The 16,692-nt window shown below is 50.6% G+C and overlaps 1 protein-coding gene across 1 annotated transcript; it reads left to right on the plus strand.

The window, feature by feature from the left end:
* Positions 1–2,229: 2,229 nt before the first annotated feature.
* Igfbp5 (insulin like growth factor binding protein 5) lies at positions 2,230–15,023 on the plus strand. Its single transcript, XM_059278418.1, has 4 exons — positions 2,230–3,291; positions 12,926–13,155; positions 13,771–13,890; positions 14,559–15,023. The coding sequence occupies exons 1-4, from the start codon at positions 2,958–2,960 to the stop codon at positions 14,688–14,690; spliced, it is 816 nt and encodes a 271-aa protein (XP_059134401.1). The 5' UTR covers positions 2,230–2,957; the 3' UTR covers positions 14,691–15,023.
* Positions 15,024–16,692: the final 1,669 nt, after the last annotated feature.

Below are 16,692 nucleotides of genomic sequence, written 5' to 3' on the forward strand. Positions count from 1 at the left end.
CTAGCCATCTCAATGACACTTGTTGATGTTAACTCCCCCAACCCCATCCCAACTGTAAAGAGCCTGGAGCTTCTGGAACAGAGGGCAGAGAGAATGGAATCATGGGAAGCTCATATGCTCCAACACCCAACACCCTCCCCACCTAATGTCTAGGAACCATCTCCTCCTCTTTTCCTGGTCTTCACACAACGTATTTTCCAGTCACAAGAAGTTAGTTAAGGGGGGGAAAAAAGGTGTCACTGGAGGCCATCTTTTGAGAGTGCAGGATGACAGGAACTGGGTAATTTAGGGTCCCTCAAAAGAACCTAGTTTTCCAACTTATCTCAAATGCTACCCCGAGCTGAGCTGAACCCATCTCCACACCATCCCCTCCGTGTATTAACACTCTTCTCACCTGAACTCGATTCAAATGAGAAAAGGGCAGTTGATCGCTTTTGTGTCTATAACATCTCAATTCAGTTTTTCAACATTGATTTGCTCCCTGCATTACCAAGCCTTCCAACAGAAGAGACAAACACTTGGAACAAACCTTCCCACTTTTTTTTTTTTAAGTCAGTGCACACTGCTCTTCCTCTGTCTCCTAGCCAACACCTAAAACTCCTTTGGCAATAGGTGCCAAAGCACTAAACTTCCGGACTTGTTTTAGGATGTGCCTTTTGGCAAACAGAGACTTGAGAATATGGATCAGGACCTGGGAGTGTGTGGACGGCACCAGGAGAGATGCTCCCAAATAGAGCTAGCAAGGGAAATCTTTTCTCAAAAGCAGTCCTCCAGAAAGAATTCTTATCATAGATAAGGGTGCAGTCTAGTGGCAAAATTCATGAAATGCAGTCCCTTTTCTAAAAGAATAGAGTGCTTAGCAAAGGAGGAAGGAGCTTGGAGAAAAGGCAAAATCCCCACCCCAAGAATTCCCCAGAGATAGTCACTTGGTCATTTCTTTATTATCTGTGGTGGGCAGTCTACAGCCCACCCATCATGTCAAACTCATTTTCAAAAAACAAGCTAAGACCATCACTTCTTTCACGCATTAGTTTTTCTTTCATTTTCCTAAGGAAAGAATGGTCCCTAGTGCCAACCAGCGATCTGGGGTTCCAAGCGGCATGGTGTGGTCCTGGGTCCGGATTTCTCCTGTGCAGGTCGCAAGGTCCTACCCTGAGCAGTATTCCTTTGCACGTATTAACCTTAGGACAAGGTTTCCTGCAGTGTGGCACCCCATCACTCCAGGAACAGCCTACCCCACAGAAATAGCTCCTTGGTAACCCCACGAAGGTTATCACTCATCTACCTTCCTTTCATTTAAAAAGACATTTAAGGTGTCCATGGCAAGGACACCTTAGACACCAGATAATACTGACAGCCCACAGGATTTCTTCTAGTCTCAGTCACTACTACAAACAACGCTGGATGGGTATCCGTTCTTGAAAGTGCACGTAAAACACACACCCATGAGCTTCTCTGGTCAGCTATGTAGGTGAAGGAAAATGACCACTGAATATAACTAAAATCAGTACCTCACCAGAACAACAGCGACTGCAAGCTCCTGCCTTAATCCCTTTTCCCCGACTTTTGATGAGGGAAGAATCTACCCCACCCCTCCTCTTTTTCCCTTTAAATTCGTCCCAACACCCTTCACCGGCTAGTGTGCATTACTTGTCCCCCAAACACAACACACAAACCTTCAGTGGTCACTTAGACGCTTTTTTTTTCTAAAGGTTGGAAAGGACTTCAGGGGCGGCGGGGGGGGCGGGGGGGGGGCGGGGGACGGGGTATACATGGCTAAAAAGAAAATGTGAATCCTGACAGCCAGTGTCCCGGCTAGTTGTGGGGGGACCGAGTCACTCCATTGTATTCAAGCCAGCTCTTGAAGATTACTATCGGCTATTCCTCCCTCCACCTTCTCCCAGCTCTCGGTAGCTCCAGTCTGTCCCCCAAGCCCTTCTCGTACATTCCGTGGGGCGGAGGGCACCGTTCAGGGAGCGAAGGGGAGCCCCCGTGTGTCTAGAAGGCCTCTCCCCACCCCCACCCCGTGTGAGTCTGTGCTGCAAAGCTCCTTGGCATCCTTGCATGGGTTGGGTGTTGGGGAGCTCAGATTGCAGCTATAACTGGCTGGCAGCCAGGGGCCGTCTGTTTAAAAGCGCCTGCTCGACCAGAGCCCGCAGTCTCTTTGGAAACTTCTGCCGGGGGGTAAAAAGAGCTAGCAAAGAGCTGCAAAGCTGTTTGGGCTTTTTCCCTTTTTTTTTTTTTTTTTTGTTCCTTTTCATTATCCTCCTCCTCGGTCTGCACCCTTCTCCGGACTTCACGCAGAACCTGCGGGTTTCGAAGAGGTGGTGGCCGAGTAGGAGACAAGAGGTGTTAGGGTCCAGGTTTGGTGAGGTTTGGAGTTTTGCTGATTTTTTTTTTCTCTTGATTTCAACATTTTTTTCCCCTATCTTCTTGGCAGCTGCCGACGCCTCTTACCTGTTCTGCAGCAGCAGCGGCGCTGCTCACAGCAGAGGCTTGGAGAGGAGTGGGGGTGCGTTTTAGACTTTAAGCAACAAGGAAAAAAAAATAAGCCAAGTCCATTTTTTTTTCTTCATCACCCCCATTTATTTCCACAGCCTCCAAGCTCATTATTTCTGTTGCTTTGGGGTGAGCAATTCTGTGGTCCCCCCACCTCTGCAATTCTGACCCGATCCCGCCTAGGGGTTTCTTCGGTCTCCGCTCACTCTGCGTGCACCTGGCGCGCCTCCTTTTTTCACCCCCAACCTGTTGCAAGTCTTTAATCCTTGCAATTGGGACTTGCGTGCAGGCACCTGAATCCTCCTTGCCTCACATTTTGCAAGTGTTTGGGGGAGGGCACCTGCTCTACCTGCAAGAGATTTAAAAAAAAAAAAAAATCTCCGGGAGCCCTCCTGGCCCTTTCTCTACGCACTCTCGCTCTCCTGCCCCGCCCCAAGGTAAAGCGAGACTCCGAGAAAATGGTGCTCAGCGCGGTCCTCCTGCTGCTGGCCGCCTATGCCGGGCAGGCTCAAGCCCTGGGCTCTTTCGTGCACTGTGAGCCCTGCGATGAGAAAGCTCTGTCCATGTGTCCCCCCAGCCCTCTGGGCTGCGAGCTGGTCAAGGAGCCCGGCTGCGGCTGCTGCATGACTTGCGCCCTGGCGGAGGGGCAGTCGTGTGGCGTCTACACTGAGCGCTGCGCCCAAGGTTTGCGCTGCCTCCCCCGGCAGGATGAGGAGAAGCCGCTGCATGCCCTGCTGCACGGCCGCGGCGTTTGCCTCAACGAGAAGAGCTATGGCGAGCAAACCAAGATAGGTGAGCGCTCCCGGGGTGTCAGCTGCACCGCACACGGGCGGGGAGTGGGTGGGGGGACTTGGACGGGTGGGGATCCGGGAAGGGTTGGGACTCAAGCGCTTTGCGCAGCAAGTGGCTTAGACCCGGGCAGCTCCTGGGAGTAGATGGGGTGGGTCCTTGCACCTCGGATTTGGAGCCCTTCTGGCAGATCCTGCTGTCCTAGGCGTCTGTCTAACCCAGCCTCTTACAGTTTGCGCTCCATCCCCTCTCAGTCTTCACCCGAGCCCGGCCCTCCCCCACTCCGAACTCGTGGCAATCCTGACTCCTGAGCTCCTATTGAGTCTCAAAGTCCAAATCCCGTGTATCCACTCTGAAAAAGAACAGGTTAAATTATCAACTCCCTTCTCCACCCCACCCCCATACTTTTCTCCCTAAACTTTAAAAAAAAAAAAAAATCTTTTTGTTAAAAGGTCACTTTAATTGGGGCCTGGATTGCGTTACGCATCTTTGAAGCTAATTCTACCTTGATCCCTCCAAACCCCGCACCCCATCCTGTTGCCTCCAGACTTATCCCTCCATTCTTACTTGGTAAGGGGTGCACGCAAGTGTACACACACGCACACGCGCGCGCGCGCACACACACACACACACACACACACACGCCCTACATCTTGATAACTAATGCCTTTTGGGCAGAGGTGTTGAGACCTCACCCACATGTACACTTGCTGCTTTTAAATTGATATGAATATGATCGATGGTAAAAAACACATAAGGTTGTAAAAACGTGTCTTTTATTTTCCTCCCAGGAAGAGAAAGAATACTTCAAGAGTGCTGGGATAGGGCGTGGGATAGAGCGTGAAAAGGGTTTGGTGTTCTGTGCTGATTATTCGCCCCTGAATCTGATGAATTTTTCCCCTCCTGAATTCAGATTTTACCTAAGATTAAAAAAAAAAAATGGTCATAGGTTTGAAGACATCCTCAAGTTCCCAATGGATGCTTGCCCTCTCCATTCTCCCCTCCCTTTCTCCCCACTCCACTCCACCCAAGCACCCCACCCCCACCCCCACCCCCACCCACCCCCAATCACTTAAACCAGACTAAAAGTGAGTGTGGCTAAATGCCTGAGGGGCCCTGGAAACGCAGAATGCAAAATTCAAGGGGCGGAGACAGGAAGACCATGTACTGGGAGCCACCCCTCCGTTTACCCCGCCCCCTTCTGGCCCCGCCCCCTCCTGCCCCGCCTTCAAGCTCTGTGTGCCTGGAGTCTATGGTTTAAATGACTGGCAGAGTCTCTTGTTCAACCAGAACAGTTCTGCTTCAAGTTAGGTTTCTCTGGGGAGTTATCTTATCTTATATATGTATTATATAAACTATATATATATTAATCAACGATGTACAAAATCTGAGCTGGGAGAGGTTAAGACTTGGCTAAATGTTTATTTGGTGCAGTTCCTTACGAAGACAAAGGCCTTCTCACTCACTACCCTGTCGTCCTCCATTATTCCCAAGCACTCCAACGTGAGGAGTTTTGTAATTTAAAAAAAAAAAATTTAAATGCAAACTAAGGACCTAAGGACAGAGCTCAGCATCTCTCCCCGGGAAGTGCAGGTTTTGGCTGTCACAAGAAGGTGCATCATGAAAGGGAGGGGGGCGTACAAACCTCAGAAACCCCAGAGACCAATTTTCCGGGTCATTTTTACTGTATTCCTGCCCGCCGAAACGGTAGGAAATCATTACCTGGCTTGGAGACAAGGGCTGTGTGGCTAGCAATCCCATCACTGCTTAAGTGAGCAAGTTATGACTCCGCAGTATCCGGGCCCCACTTTTATTTGCCAAGCCGTATAATTCATAGGGAGTAGTTGGGCGAGAAGATGTGTGCGCGCGCGCGCGCGCGCAAATGCTGGGCCAGCAGAGCGGCAGCCTCCAACTTCCCAAGCCAACCCAGTGCACGCGCCCGCGTGCACACACACATGCACACACGTACACTGGGGGGGTTTTGTTCCGCGCCAGGTCGCTTTAGAATTCTCTGCAGCTGCTTCAGTCTCACCTTCAGCAGCCAACCCGAAGCAGCCCCCTCTTCTCGCTCTCTCCCCGACCCCAACGCTTCTCCCCGACCCCAGCCCGCCTCAGGCAGGTGCCTAGCGGGCTGCGGTTGCGCCCTGGCTGCTGTCCACAGCCGCGAAGGTTGATGCTTTCCTCTTGGATGGGAGCGGGCTCCCGGAGAAGATCCTTCAACCCGAGAGCCATTAGCTGGATCCCTTAGAAAAAAAAAAGCTAAAGGTGACGTCATTCTTAAAGAGAGGAAAATGGATAGTGAAGAGAGGGGGGATGTCCTCTGGGTCCTTTAGAAGAAATTCCTGCTCCCTAGGCCCCCTCCCCCACCATCAAAATCTGAGTAGTGTGAGCGTGGACATAACCTCTTCTCCCGCGGATGCAAGCTATATTATACATATACTGTATTCATATTTGGTATGCAACCAAAAGTACATATTATATATTCATGTATTATTTGCATTATGTAACACCCCCAGCACAGTGTGTTTCTAGAATGAGAAGTGAGGAGCGGAGGAGAGTGAGGTGGAAGGCAGCCAAAGCTTCGGGAGAGGGAGGCGTATGCAGGCAGGCGGAGACCAGCGTTTTGCTGGGTGCGTTGCTTGGCAACTGGAGAGGGCGTGGCCTAGAGATGGCCCGGTGCTTGGGAGCGCGCCTGGCCCAGCATTTTCTTTTGGCCAGTTCTGGAGCCAGAGATACATATAGAAACAGAGGGCAGTGTGTGCGAGGCTAAAGGGACGAGGGAGACAAGAGTTTCTAGAGCCAAGAGCAATAAATAAAAGTGAGCTTCAGTGGGTCAAGGAAGGCGCAGGCTTTGCTGAGGGCTGTGTCTAGAAAGGACCTGTGGCTTTGGTGGTGGGAGCCCAGCACACTGGAGGGTCTGGATAGTGTCTCCTGGGCTAGCCGAGACGTGAAATCTGAGATGTAGGGAGTAGAGGGCTGTAAATATCAATCCTGTCATTGAGAAATAAGGCAAAGAGAAACATAAAATGTGCTTCTGGGCAAGAAAGGGGAAGAGGACATTACCTAAACGAAAATGAATTCAGCCTTCGCTACTTGGAGGGGTTTGGCCTCCATCCGCAGGGCTTCAGCTCCAACCCTGGTCCAAATGCCACTCTGAAGTCAATCCAGAGTAAAGGCTTCTTGGCCAAATCCATGTCTGGGTTGAACAAGATCATGGAAAATTGAAAAGAGCCAGATTCCTGCCCCACCGCACAGCCTCCCTTTGAAGCAAGTCTGTGAGAGCTGGAGCTGCTGAGGCCACGCGGAACGGAGAGCTGGGCGGATGATGGGGCATGGTGCTCTAACTTGACGTTCCTTGCCTTTGCCCCCATCTTTCTGCTGCGTCAGCAAGGCCTGGAGGAGCCAGCACAGCTGGCCCAGTGAAGCTCCTATTCTTTCCAAGTCCCTTTTTTTTTTCCCCCCCTTCAATACCCTCCCCTCCCCCATTCCCACTCCCCAGACTCTGAGGCATCCCCCGAGGGCAGGAGTTTTTTTACATCTGAGCAAGCAGGTGGGCCCGCAGCTGCACGGGCCAGGGCCAGGCTGACCCTCCAGCCAGAGGTCACTGAGCAGAGGTCAGAGCAGAGGACATGGAAGCGTGTTGACCCCGTCCTGGTCTCTTAATTCAGGGAGGAGGACAAAGACGGAAGGGAGGATTTATAAAAAAAAAAGTTTTACTTTGTACCTGAACAGTTAATGCCTATGAAACCTTCAAGGTATTCAATGTGGAGAAAAATTAAAATTTAAAGAAGTGATTATGACCCTCCAGAGCCATACCACGTTCAGAAGCTGGAAGGGCTGCACACAACCAAGTATGAACAGAGGACACCCCCTACCAGCGGGGGGTGGAGGTGGGGATGGGGGTGGGAGGGTGGGGTTACAAGAAGTCACAAACAGTCAAGTGGGAGGGGTTTATTTCGTTGTCGTTTGTTGTAGTATATAGTTGTATATATGTATAGTATGTAGTATATATGTATTTAGTTGTAAGCAAAGTAGCAATTCTCAGACTGTCCTTAAATTCCAAGCTGGGGAGGCTATTCAAAGCAATAAGACTGATCACATGTCTGCAGAAATAAATAAGCAAATAGCCAAGGAAGCAGGTATGGATGCCTGCTTCCCTCCCACAGCCATGATTTCTAGTATGATGTCACTTATTTCTTTGGGGAAAAAAAAAATAACAACAAAAACACCACCAACAACATAAATCCCGATGAATAACTAGACATTTGTTTGTAAGGAGAAGTGGTCTTTCCTGCCTGGCCACATGTCTTAGCTGCTCCGTAGCATCTCTCTAGGAATTATCTGGATATTGGCCAAAGAACATTAAAGCTAGAAGAAACCCATAGCTACCATCGTGGTCCCGGCCCTCGCTTTACAGATAAGGACAACGGAACCTGAGACAGGAAGCCACTTGCCCTAGACAAGATCTGGGGTGGTCAGGACTTGAATCCGGCTCCTCACTAGGAGTTGTGGTGCTCTGTCCTGCTATTTCTGGCTCATTCAGTCATCACTCGGCCTCTTTCTTGCCTAGGCCTGGTCTAACCTGGTCTAACCCAGACCTTTGGCCAACATTGCCAAATGCTCCCCTTCAGTGGTAGGCATTCTGAAAGTGAAAGAAAAACCCTCCACTTAGGGATGCTCTATTTTGTGGGCTGGAGAGGCAATGAAATGACCCAAAAGTAGGGGCTCTCACACCTTCTTGCTCTCGGGGTTTCCTCTGTCCCTTTTTCAGGCCAGTGGTTTGGTCGGAGGAAGTGAGCAAGGAGAGTTTTGAAGGAATGGTATGCAGCACAGCCTCCAGCTCTGCGGGCCAAACCTCATTTCCTGAACACAGGCAGCTCTCCTGACAGGCCCTTGCAGCCCTGTGGCTGCCCCTGCTTCCTGTCTCTCCGAAGAACATAGTACCTCAGTGGTCTACTGTTCATGGTAACCTGCCCCCACGGCACAGGCCTTCCCGGGGGGCTGGCAAGCAGGGTGATGAGACCCGAGGTAGGATGGGGTGATACAGGTGACTGCAGGGTTCCTATGTCACAAAGAGGAGGGACTATCTACCACAAAGGCTGATAAAGAACAACTCATGAGCCAGTGATGTACGGGCTTCTCAGCAGGCCTGCCTTCGGCTAAGAGGTGACAGCTGGGGGTCCAGGTTAATCTGAGGCTATGCCAAGAGCCACCCTAACCTGCCCAGGGGCTGAGGAAGCTTTCCTTTCTGGGGTTACTGGGGAAATAGGCAAAGGACACCAGCCTACCTTCCCAGTAGGACCTGCCAGCAGAACCTTAAGGCTCAACCAAATAGGTTATCTTATACTTTAGGCCTCAACTTAAACTGTCAGATAAACGGCCTTCCCCCCCCCCCCCCCCCGACAACCCCTAAAGCCTTCACTAAAAATGCCCTCAGAACAGGGCCTGGTGTGATGCCTCTGCCAGTGTGTGGCTTGAGATGGGTTCCGGTTATTTGAACTCTGAGTTGTACCATCGGGGCTGTAACATCTCTCCATCCCTCACTACAGGTGTGTCCCCTGCAGGTGTCTAGAATAAATAGCTCATCCGACTGAAAGCCAACACGAGCCGCATGCGTACACACCATTTCATTTTCCAGGGGCCACCATTTTTATTATCTTTTCTAGCATCCAAGATTTTCAAAGGCTAAAAAGAAACAGAGGAAGCTCATTTTAGTTGTGTGTTTTAACAGAACATACCCAAAACAATAATGAAATCATCAATATTCTTTCATATACTGTCTTGGAAATCCATGACATCTTTTTTATATTTACAATGTAAGACCTCAATTTAGATGATTTTAATGTCATTTTACATATATATTATACATATATACATATATATACAGATGTATATATTTGGGTCATAAAGTTTACGGTATGTTGTTTCAAACACACTTGAAACAGTCCCAATGAGCAAGCTGTTTCAAAATCTAAAGTTAAGCCATTTGAAATTAAATGAGCCCTTCTGGCCACCTCCCACCTTAGGCTAGAGCTGCGTACATTTGTTTTCCTCTGGGAAGCTCAGCTCATCATTCTGATTGTTAAAATCCATGGAGACTACCTGTATTACTGACCACAGAGGAAAAGAAAATGGTGTCTTCCGGGGGATCTTCGGGAGAGAGCTTAGGGCTGGGTAGACGCTGCTGTGGGCCAGGCCTCTGCCCAGACTCCCTCCTCCCTTTCTCTGTATGCAAATGCACTCACACAGTGCCATTGAGCTAATTAGCATCCATCTGCAGCTGGGAAGCAGTCGGACTTGGGGAGACTGAAACACGTCTTACATTTTTGGGGGACATGAGCAGCAAGTTTCTGGCTCTCCCAGAAGCCTTTGGTTGCCGCAAAGAGCAGGAGGCTGGCTGCCTATATTGGCTGAGAGATGAGACGAGGCCAGGAGGGGGCAGAGCATTTAGCCTGACTATTTCTGTCCCTCTCCAGACACTGACCCGTGTCCTGGGCCAGCGCTATCTAGTAGAACTTACTGTGATGATGAAAGTGTTCTGTATCTGCCTGGTCCAGCACAGTAGCAGCCAACAACATGTGGCTGGGGTGGGGGGGTGGGGGGGGGACTGGAAATGGGAAGTGAGCAACTGAGGCCCCCCTGGGGTGGGTTTTGGTTTTGGTTTTTTGTATTTGTTCATGATAGAGTAGGCACATTACAAAAGGCTAGAGAGCCACAACAGACCCCAGGGTAAATACTGGGATAACATAAAACTAGTCAGCACAAACCCATTTCTTAATTGTTGGATCAGATCATGACATTAAAAGCTCTGCCACAGTGACTTCCATGAAGAGGACATTGAGCGCCCCACACGTCTCATCCTCTGCAGAAACCTTTCCCAGGGGCATCTTGAGGGAGGAGAGAGCCTGGGTGTGTGTCTCTACCTTGGTACGCCTTCCAGTCACTGATTGAGAAGCAGCACTCTGGAACACGGACATACACACACACACACACACACACACACACACACACACACACACACACGCAAGCCGTGGCCCCACTGTCCTCCACACCTACACAAGCTCTCTTTTGTCCATCCCCCGACCTTCTCAGTGCATGCTGGAGGCACACAAAGAGGGAGAATGGATTGATAAGATTCTCAAACTAGCAGGAAGGGGAGACACCCAAAAGCCAGATTTTCAAATTGTATCGTCCCTGCGTATGGGCACGAGTTGAGGGGGTTCTCGGTCTTCTGCGCCACCTACTGGCCACCTGGAGGTATGGCCCTGCTTGTTTCTAAAAGCCTTGCTAGTTTCCTGGATATGTTCTCCTGTACCCCACCTCAGTCCCTTCAGCAACCTCAGTTCTTTTTCTCTTGGTGAAACGACTCAGGGGTAGCCAGGGTATCTGTGTTCTCTCTGCTCTTGCTCTCTCTCTCTCTCCCTCCCTCCCTCCCTCTCTCTCTCTCTCCCTCTCTCTCCCTCTCTCTCTCTCTCTCTCTCTCTCTCTCTCTCTCTCTCTCTGTCTCTCTCTCTCATCTAAAAGCCCAACCTTCCAAAAATAAATTCCTGTTTATGATTCGGCCACCAGGCAGCTGAGCGGGATTGGCTGGCATCCCTTCCAGTTCCAGGCTTGCTCTCCAGCCCTTTAATCCTCCTGACTCTGCTCTGGCCCTCCTCCAAGCTCCCACTGTCCCTCCGGAGTCTACAGGTGACCCTAAGACCCTGATTAGCATCCTTGATACTCGACTCTCCCACTGCCTGAGTAATAGGTTTCTCGCTTCCATGGGATGAAGTGGAAACAAAAACCGGGGGGCACATCAAAATGGTAAGCCTGCCCTTCACAAGCAAGAAGCCTGCAAATGAGGGGAGTAAGTGTAGGCACCCCCAGAAGCCCAGACTTACGAGGCCCAGAGTTGGCAAAAAGTCCTTTAAATTCCTTAAAGAAAGATCTCTGACTCTACTTTTCTACCTGCCCAAGAGCTGCCAGACTAGACACACCTCCTCCTGCATTCTGTCCCCAAGTCCCACAGTCGAGAAAATTGGCTTCCTCCCAAGACATCCTCTTTTAATCCCCAGAGTACTAAATTCCACCTTGGCCAGTCAGCCTGGGATTATACATCCCAGCAGGTTCTGATACAGTAGAGTCAGACACTGAGGGGGGCGGGGCCCCACGCTGAACTTGACTCAGGGAGAGCCTGGCCCCAGCACTGTCCAGTACTCCCGGCCCCTCATCTTCCTTTTCCAGAAGTTGTTTCTCTTCCTCACCCGTGCATGAACACCCGACCCGATGAAATCCTCTGGATCCACGAAAACCTCCAGCGGCTTCCTCCTAACAGGAACCAATGCCTAGTGCATTAAGCTTGACAAGCCCAAGAGGAGCATGTGCTTGGGAGCTTGGTGTCCTCTGCTCTTCTAACCACGAGAGGCTTAATCTCCAGATGCCTCGCTCACATCAGATCTTCCTTTGGGCTGGGAGTTTGGAGACACCCGACAGTGCCTTCTCCAAAACACCTCTTTCCTTATCAATTCCCCTCAGCCCAACTTCCTTGAATTCTTTACCCTCATCTTTCCTATCCAAGATACCTAGCAGTCACCATTTCTGGGTGTCTGAGGGACAGTGAGTTTTCCTTTACCCTATTTTATTATGTTGGGGTATCCCAAGACCCTTTTTTTCTTTTTTGAGTATTTGAATAGCAAAGGTGATGTAGCCTGGGCCCCCAAACCTTCCAGACTCTACATACCCTGGTTTTCTTGTGGGTCATCCTAGACACACCACCTGGGGACAGCCACCTAAGGTCTCCCCACTCATAATCTATTGAGGTTGCAAGGTCAGGGAGCTGAGAGAAGAATGGTAGGGTACCACTGAGAAAAGAACTTACTGGAAATGTGTCCTGAGATGGGCCAGGCAGGTGGCACTAAGAGACTAACAGACACATGAACAAAGTCCTACTTGTTTTTTCTAAAGGTCATAAGTCAGCTAAGTATAGACTCTGTCACCAAGTTGCGCCTATATATAACTGGTCTGGCCCCCGCCAGCTGTCGGCCCCTCTCAGACTAAGCTGAGTAATGCCCAGCCTCCCGGGGCCCAGAGCATGGTGCAGGGCCAGCTGGGAGGTAGTGTGGATGGATGAGGCCTCCGAGTTCCACCTGCTTTGTGCCTCTCCTGTCTCTCTGTCCTCAGCATGGTCTCCACCCTCTGCTGCCCCTGTCGCTAGACACCCAGGTCCAAACATCCCTCACTACTCAGCCCGGCTTACTAAGAGGACACACTTGGCTGTTCTTGTCCATGTCCGGGCTGGGCCCTGTTTTCTTCCCTTGGCCCAGATCTCCAGGTCCCGACAATTCAATCTTCTGTCTCTAGTCACTTCCTCGTCTCCTGAGCCATGCCGCCAGCCAGCAAACTGTTTCCCATAACCTTCACTTGCTCTGGGTCTTGCCCCGCCTCCTTCCTTCTCTAGCCTGCCTCCCCTCATGTGCTAGTGAGACTTGGTCAAGAATCCTCCGATAAAGTCTGCCCCCCTTCTTGCTTTCTTAGACCTCAGCACATCTCTCTGAGCTTCTATGATGCCTCTGACCCCAAACCTTCCTGTCCTGGTCTCTAGACACTGCTCTCTGGCCTCAGAAGCTGATGATTCTTTGACTCCATCTCCCTGCAGAGAGAGACTCTCACGAGCATGAGGAGCCCACCACCTCTGAGATGGCTGAAGAGACCTACGCCCCCAAGGTCTTCCGACCCAAACACACTCGCATTTCCGAGCTGAAGGCCGAGGCCGTGAAGAAGGACCGCAGGAAGAAGCTGACCCAGTCTAAGTTTGTGGGGGGCGCAGAGAACACCGCCCACCCCAGAGTCAACCCTGCGCCTGAACTGAGACAGGAATCTGAGCAAGTGAGTCTTAGGGATTCTCTCCTCCTTGCCCTGGCCACCACCACAATGTAATCATACCTGCACTTACTTGAACATCTATGGCCGCTGAAGATGCACAGGCTAGACCAAACTAAGAACCTAATGTGGTCATGGTGGGTCAGCTGAGGATTTGGAAGGATGCTTGTGAGAACTTGAGTTTATTTATCCAGACGGAGGGCTGATCCAAGTAAGTGGAAACAGAAGTAGTCTTTCAAAGAAAGTGCCTCTTAGAACAGTGAGCACACAGGAGGTATGTGACCCCTAGAGCTGTGGCCAGTCCCAGGGAGAGGCTGAACACTATCCTAGTGCATCTGGAGCATGCAACCTGTGTCTTCATTACTTGGAAGGGTAGAAAAGTTGATGGCGAGTTGAAAGACAAATGGGAAAGCAGGGCTCTATGCCTGGCTATGCACGGGCTTGCTGTATGACCGAGGCACTGGGCAGGTGAGGGAGAAGTAACTTTCACAGCTTCTGATAAGAGGTGATAGATTTTTCCCTGGGAGTCCCTTTGGATGCCGCCCATGAGTCACAGGACCGCACATCTGAGTGGTTTCCACTTGGGTCATGCCAGACCTCTCATCCCTCCTGTGTTCACAGGGCCCCTGCCGCAGACACATGGAAGCGTCCCTGCAGGAACTCAAAGCCAGCCCACGCATGGTGCCCCGTGCTGTGTACCTGCCCAACTGTGACCGCAAAGGGTTCTACAAGAGAAAGCAGGTACGTGCCGCTGTTCCAAGCTCCCGGGCCTCACCTCTAGGGTTGCTGATTGGCAGGTCTGGAGTGGACTCCAAGCACTTTACATTTCTAACTGTGTGACCTTGACAAAACCTATATTATATATTAGGGACCCCTAATCTAAGTTAAGTTACAAGCAAGATCTCCTTGGGGCATATCTTGACCCTGTCACTTCTAGCTGTGACCCCTTTGCCCAGGTATTTAAAACCCCTGTGTCTTTAGTTTTTCATGTGATATGGGGACTAGCAGTCACCATCACCCTGATGGGGGAAAGTCAGTGGTACATCTTTGCAAAGCACTTAGAACAACTCCTGCCACGTGACCCATCTTAAGCTGTGTCTGGCACATGGTAGCGCCACAGAGCAATGATGGTTCCTATGTTGATGGCCAGGGTCCTCTCTTGTTGATCCCCGGAGGATGTGAGGTGGGTGGTCCCAAAGTGAATGGCCAAAGGGCGATTGCAGGACCTCCTGCAGGGCAGGATGCCTGGACTAACAATTTTCTCTGGGTTCTCCCATGAGATGGAGACACCAAAACCCAAGAGCTGTCTAAGGGTGTACCCCCTTTCAATTCTCAAGTAGAGGGGGAAAGTCAGACAAGAAGAGGGCCTCAGGGTGCCGCGCTCTCACTGTCTGTTCCTCTTCCTTCAGTGCAAGCCTTCCCGTGGCCGCAAACGTGGCATCTGCTGGTGTGTGGACAAGTACGGGATGAAGCTGCCAGGCATGGAATATGTCGATGGGGACTTTCAATGCCACGCCTTCGACAGCAGTAACGTTGAGTGACGCGTCCCCTTCCATCCTCCCCCCTTTCCTATCCCCAGCCCCGACTCCAGCCAGCGCCTCCCTCCACCCCAGGACGCTCACTCATTTCATCTCATTTAGGGGAAATATATATGCATATATATTTGAGGAAACTGAGGACCTCGGAATCTCTAGCAAGGGCTAAGGAGACACTCCCCCCACCCCAACCCCCAAAAATGTATTTCTTTCTTTTTTTTTTTTAAAGCAAGATGAATGGACAGAGAAGGGAAGAAGAGGAAGGAGCAAGAGGGATTGAGAGGTGGAAAGAGAAGCATTGGCGTAGAAAGAGGAGGGACCGATAGGGTTACAGAGAGCAAAAGAGAGGGCACCACCACCAGGGCTGGATCTGTCCTTCACTTCCAGCCCTGGCCAGAGGTCAGAGAGAGGTTGGGACACTCAAAAGTGCGGCATTCAGTGACACCCGGTTTAGACTGGTCACAGCGAGGAAAGAAACAACCAGATGTATCAGCGCCTCTCTCTCGGGTCTGTGGCTTCCTCCAGCCAGCCGATGGATGGCCAGACCCCTGGCCCACCTCTCCTCTTACCAGTGCAGGGTGGTTTCACCCCCAAATTTATGAACACTAAAATGCATTCCATCCCTCTGAAAACAATGGAGATCGAGTGATTGCTGATAGGTTCCCCCGCAATCGGATGAGTGAACTCGATCCGTGTACAAATTTTACTCTTGATGGAGATTTTTTTTTTTTTTTAAGAAATCAGTACCTATCCCCAACACTGGAAAGACTTGATTTTCCAGGGTGACAGCAAGCGTTCGGGAGGATGTGGCTCCAGCCCTTGATTTCACTAGACTCAAAGCTGGCCCAACAGCCTCTGTGGAGGAGGAGGATTGGCGGAGACAGCAAAGGGGCTTGTACTTACCTACAAGGCTCCATGTAGACGTATATAGGCGTATAAATCTATTTTCTTTATTTTTTTCCCCCTCTTCTTTTCTTTCAAAGTTTTGCATTACCTCTTCAAAGTCATTTCTTTAGAGCACTGAAGATCTTCCTCATTCTGGGAAAAAATCCACAGTCAACTAATACAACCCAGAACACTAGCTTTGCGTGCTTCTGGGCAGCCTGTCCTGTGAGTTACAAGTTTGGCTCTTTTGTGGGACACGGTGTTGGATCTACTCATGATTCCCAACCTGTGTTTAAATGTGTCCACCAAGCCAGGTAGCTGCCAGCACCCAGTCGTGCATCAACTATTCAGCCGGGTCATCCCATTTCAGCCTTCCAGCCCTTGGGAAGTAACTGTCTTATACCGTGATACATAAGCCCACCAGATCCATCTTTCACCCACTGGCCTGCCCAGGCCTTGCCTTCTATCTGTTCAGAAATGTACTTTGAAAGCCTCCCTCAGATGCCAGGCTGACAGATCAGAGAGAAACAGACATGAGAGATGGCCAAGGATGAGGCAGCGGGGTAGGGGCGGGGCTTCCACAGAGAGAAGTAGAAGATGGAGCAGGAACTAGGGGCTGGGGGACAGGAAAGAGACGGAAAGCGGGAAATGCTGATAGAATTTCTCTTGGTTTCTCCCAGCTAATAAATCATCTGGAATTTGAGAGGAAGATGGGAGTGGAGGGGGTGGGGGAAGTCTGAGGTAAAAATGAGCTCAATTCAATCACAGAGCCCAGATGGTGGGTAACTGAGGCAGGATCTAGACCTGAGACGCATGGTTGAAGACGAGGATCGGTAGCCTGACTGAGTATTAAAGGGACAAGTGGATGAGCCCCAGACGCCACAACTTCAGGTCAACTTCAGCCCATAAGAAGGGACTGAGGCCAAAGAATCTTTCAAGCCAAGCGCTCCGTCGACTCTGCCCCGTCCATACGCCCTCTCTGAAGTGGAGGATGGCAGGGCAGAAAGCCCAGGACAACTCAGGCACAGACCTTCATGGCTGTTGTCATTGGCCAGCCAGATTTTGATCCAAGAAGAAGTTTCGTTGTCCACTGGCTTCTTCAACAAAGGGGTGGCTTAGGACT

The sequence above is a fragment of the Peromyscus eremicus genome, chromosome 13, assembly GCF_949786415.1.
Source record: "Peromyscus eremicus chromosome 13, PerEre_H2_v1, whole genome shotgun sequence".
Lineage (NCBI taxonomy): Eukaryota > Metazoa > Chordata > Mammalia > Rodentia > Cricetidae > Peromyscus > Peromyscus eremicus.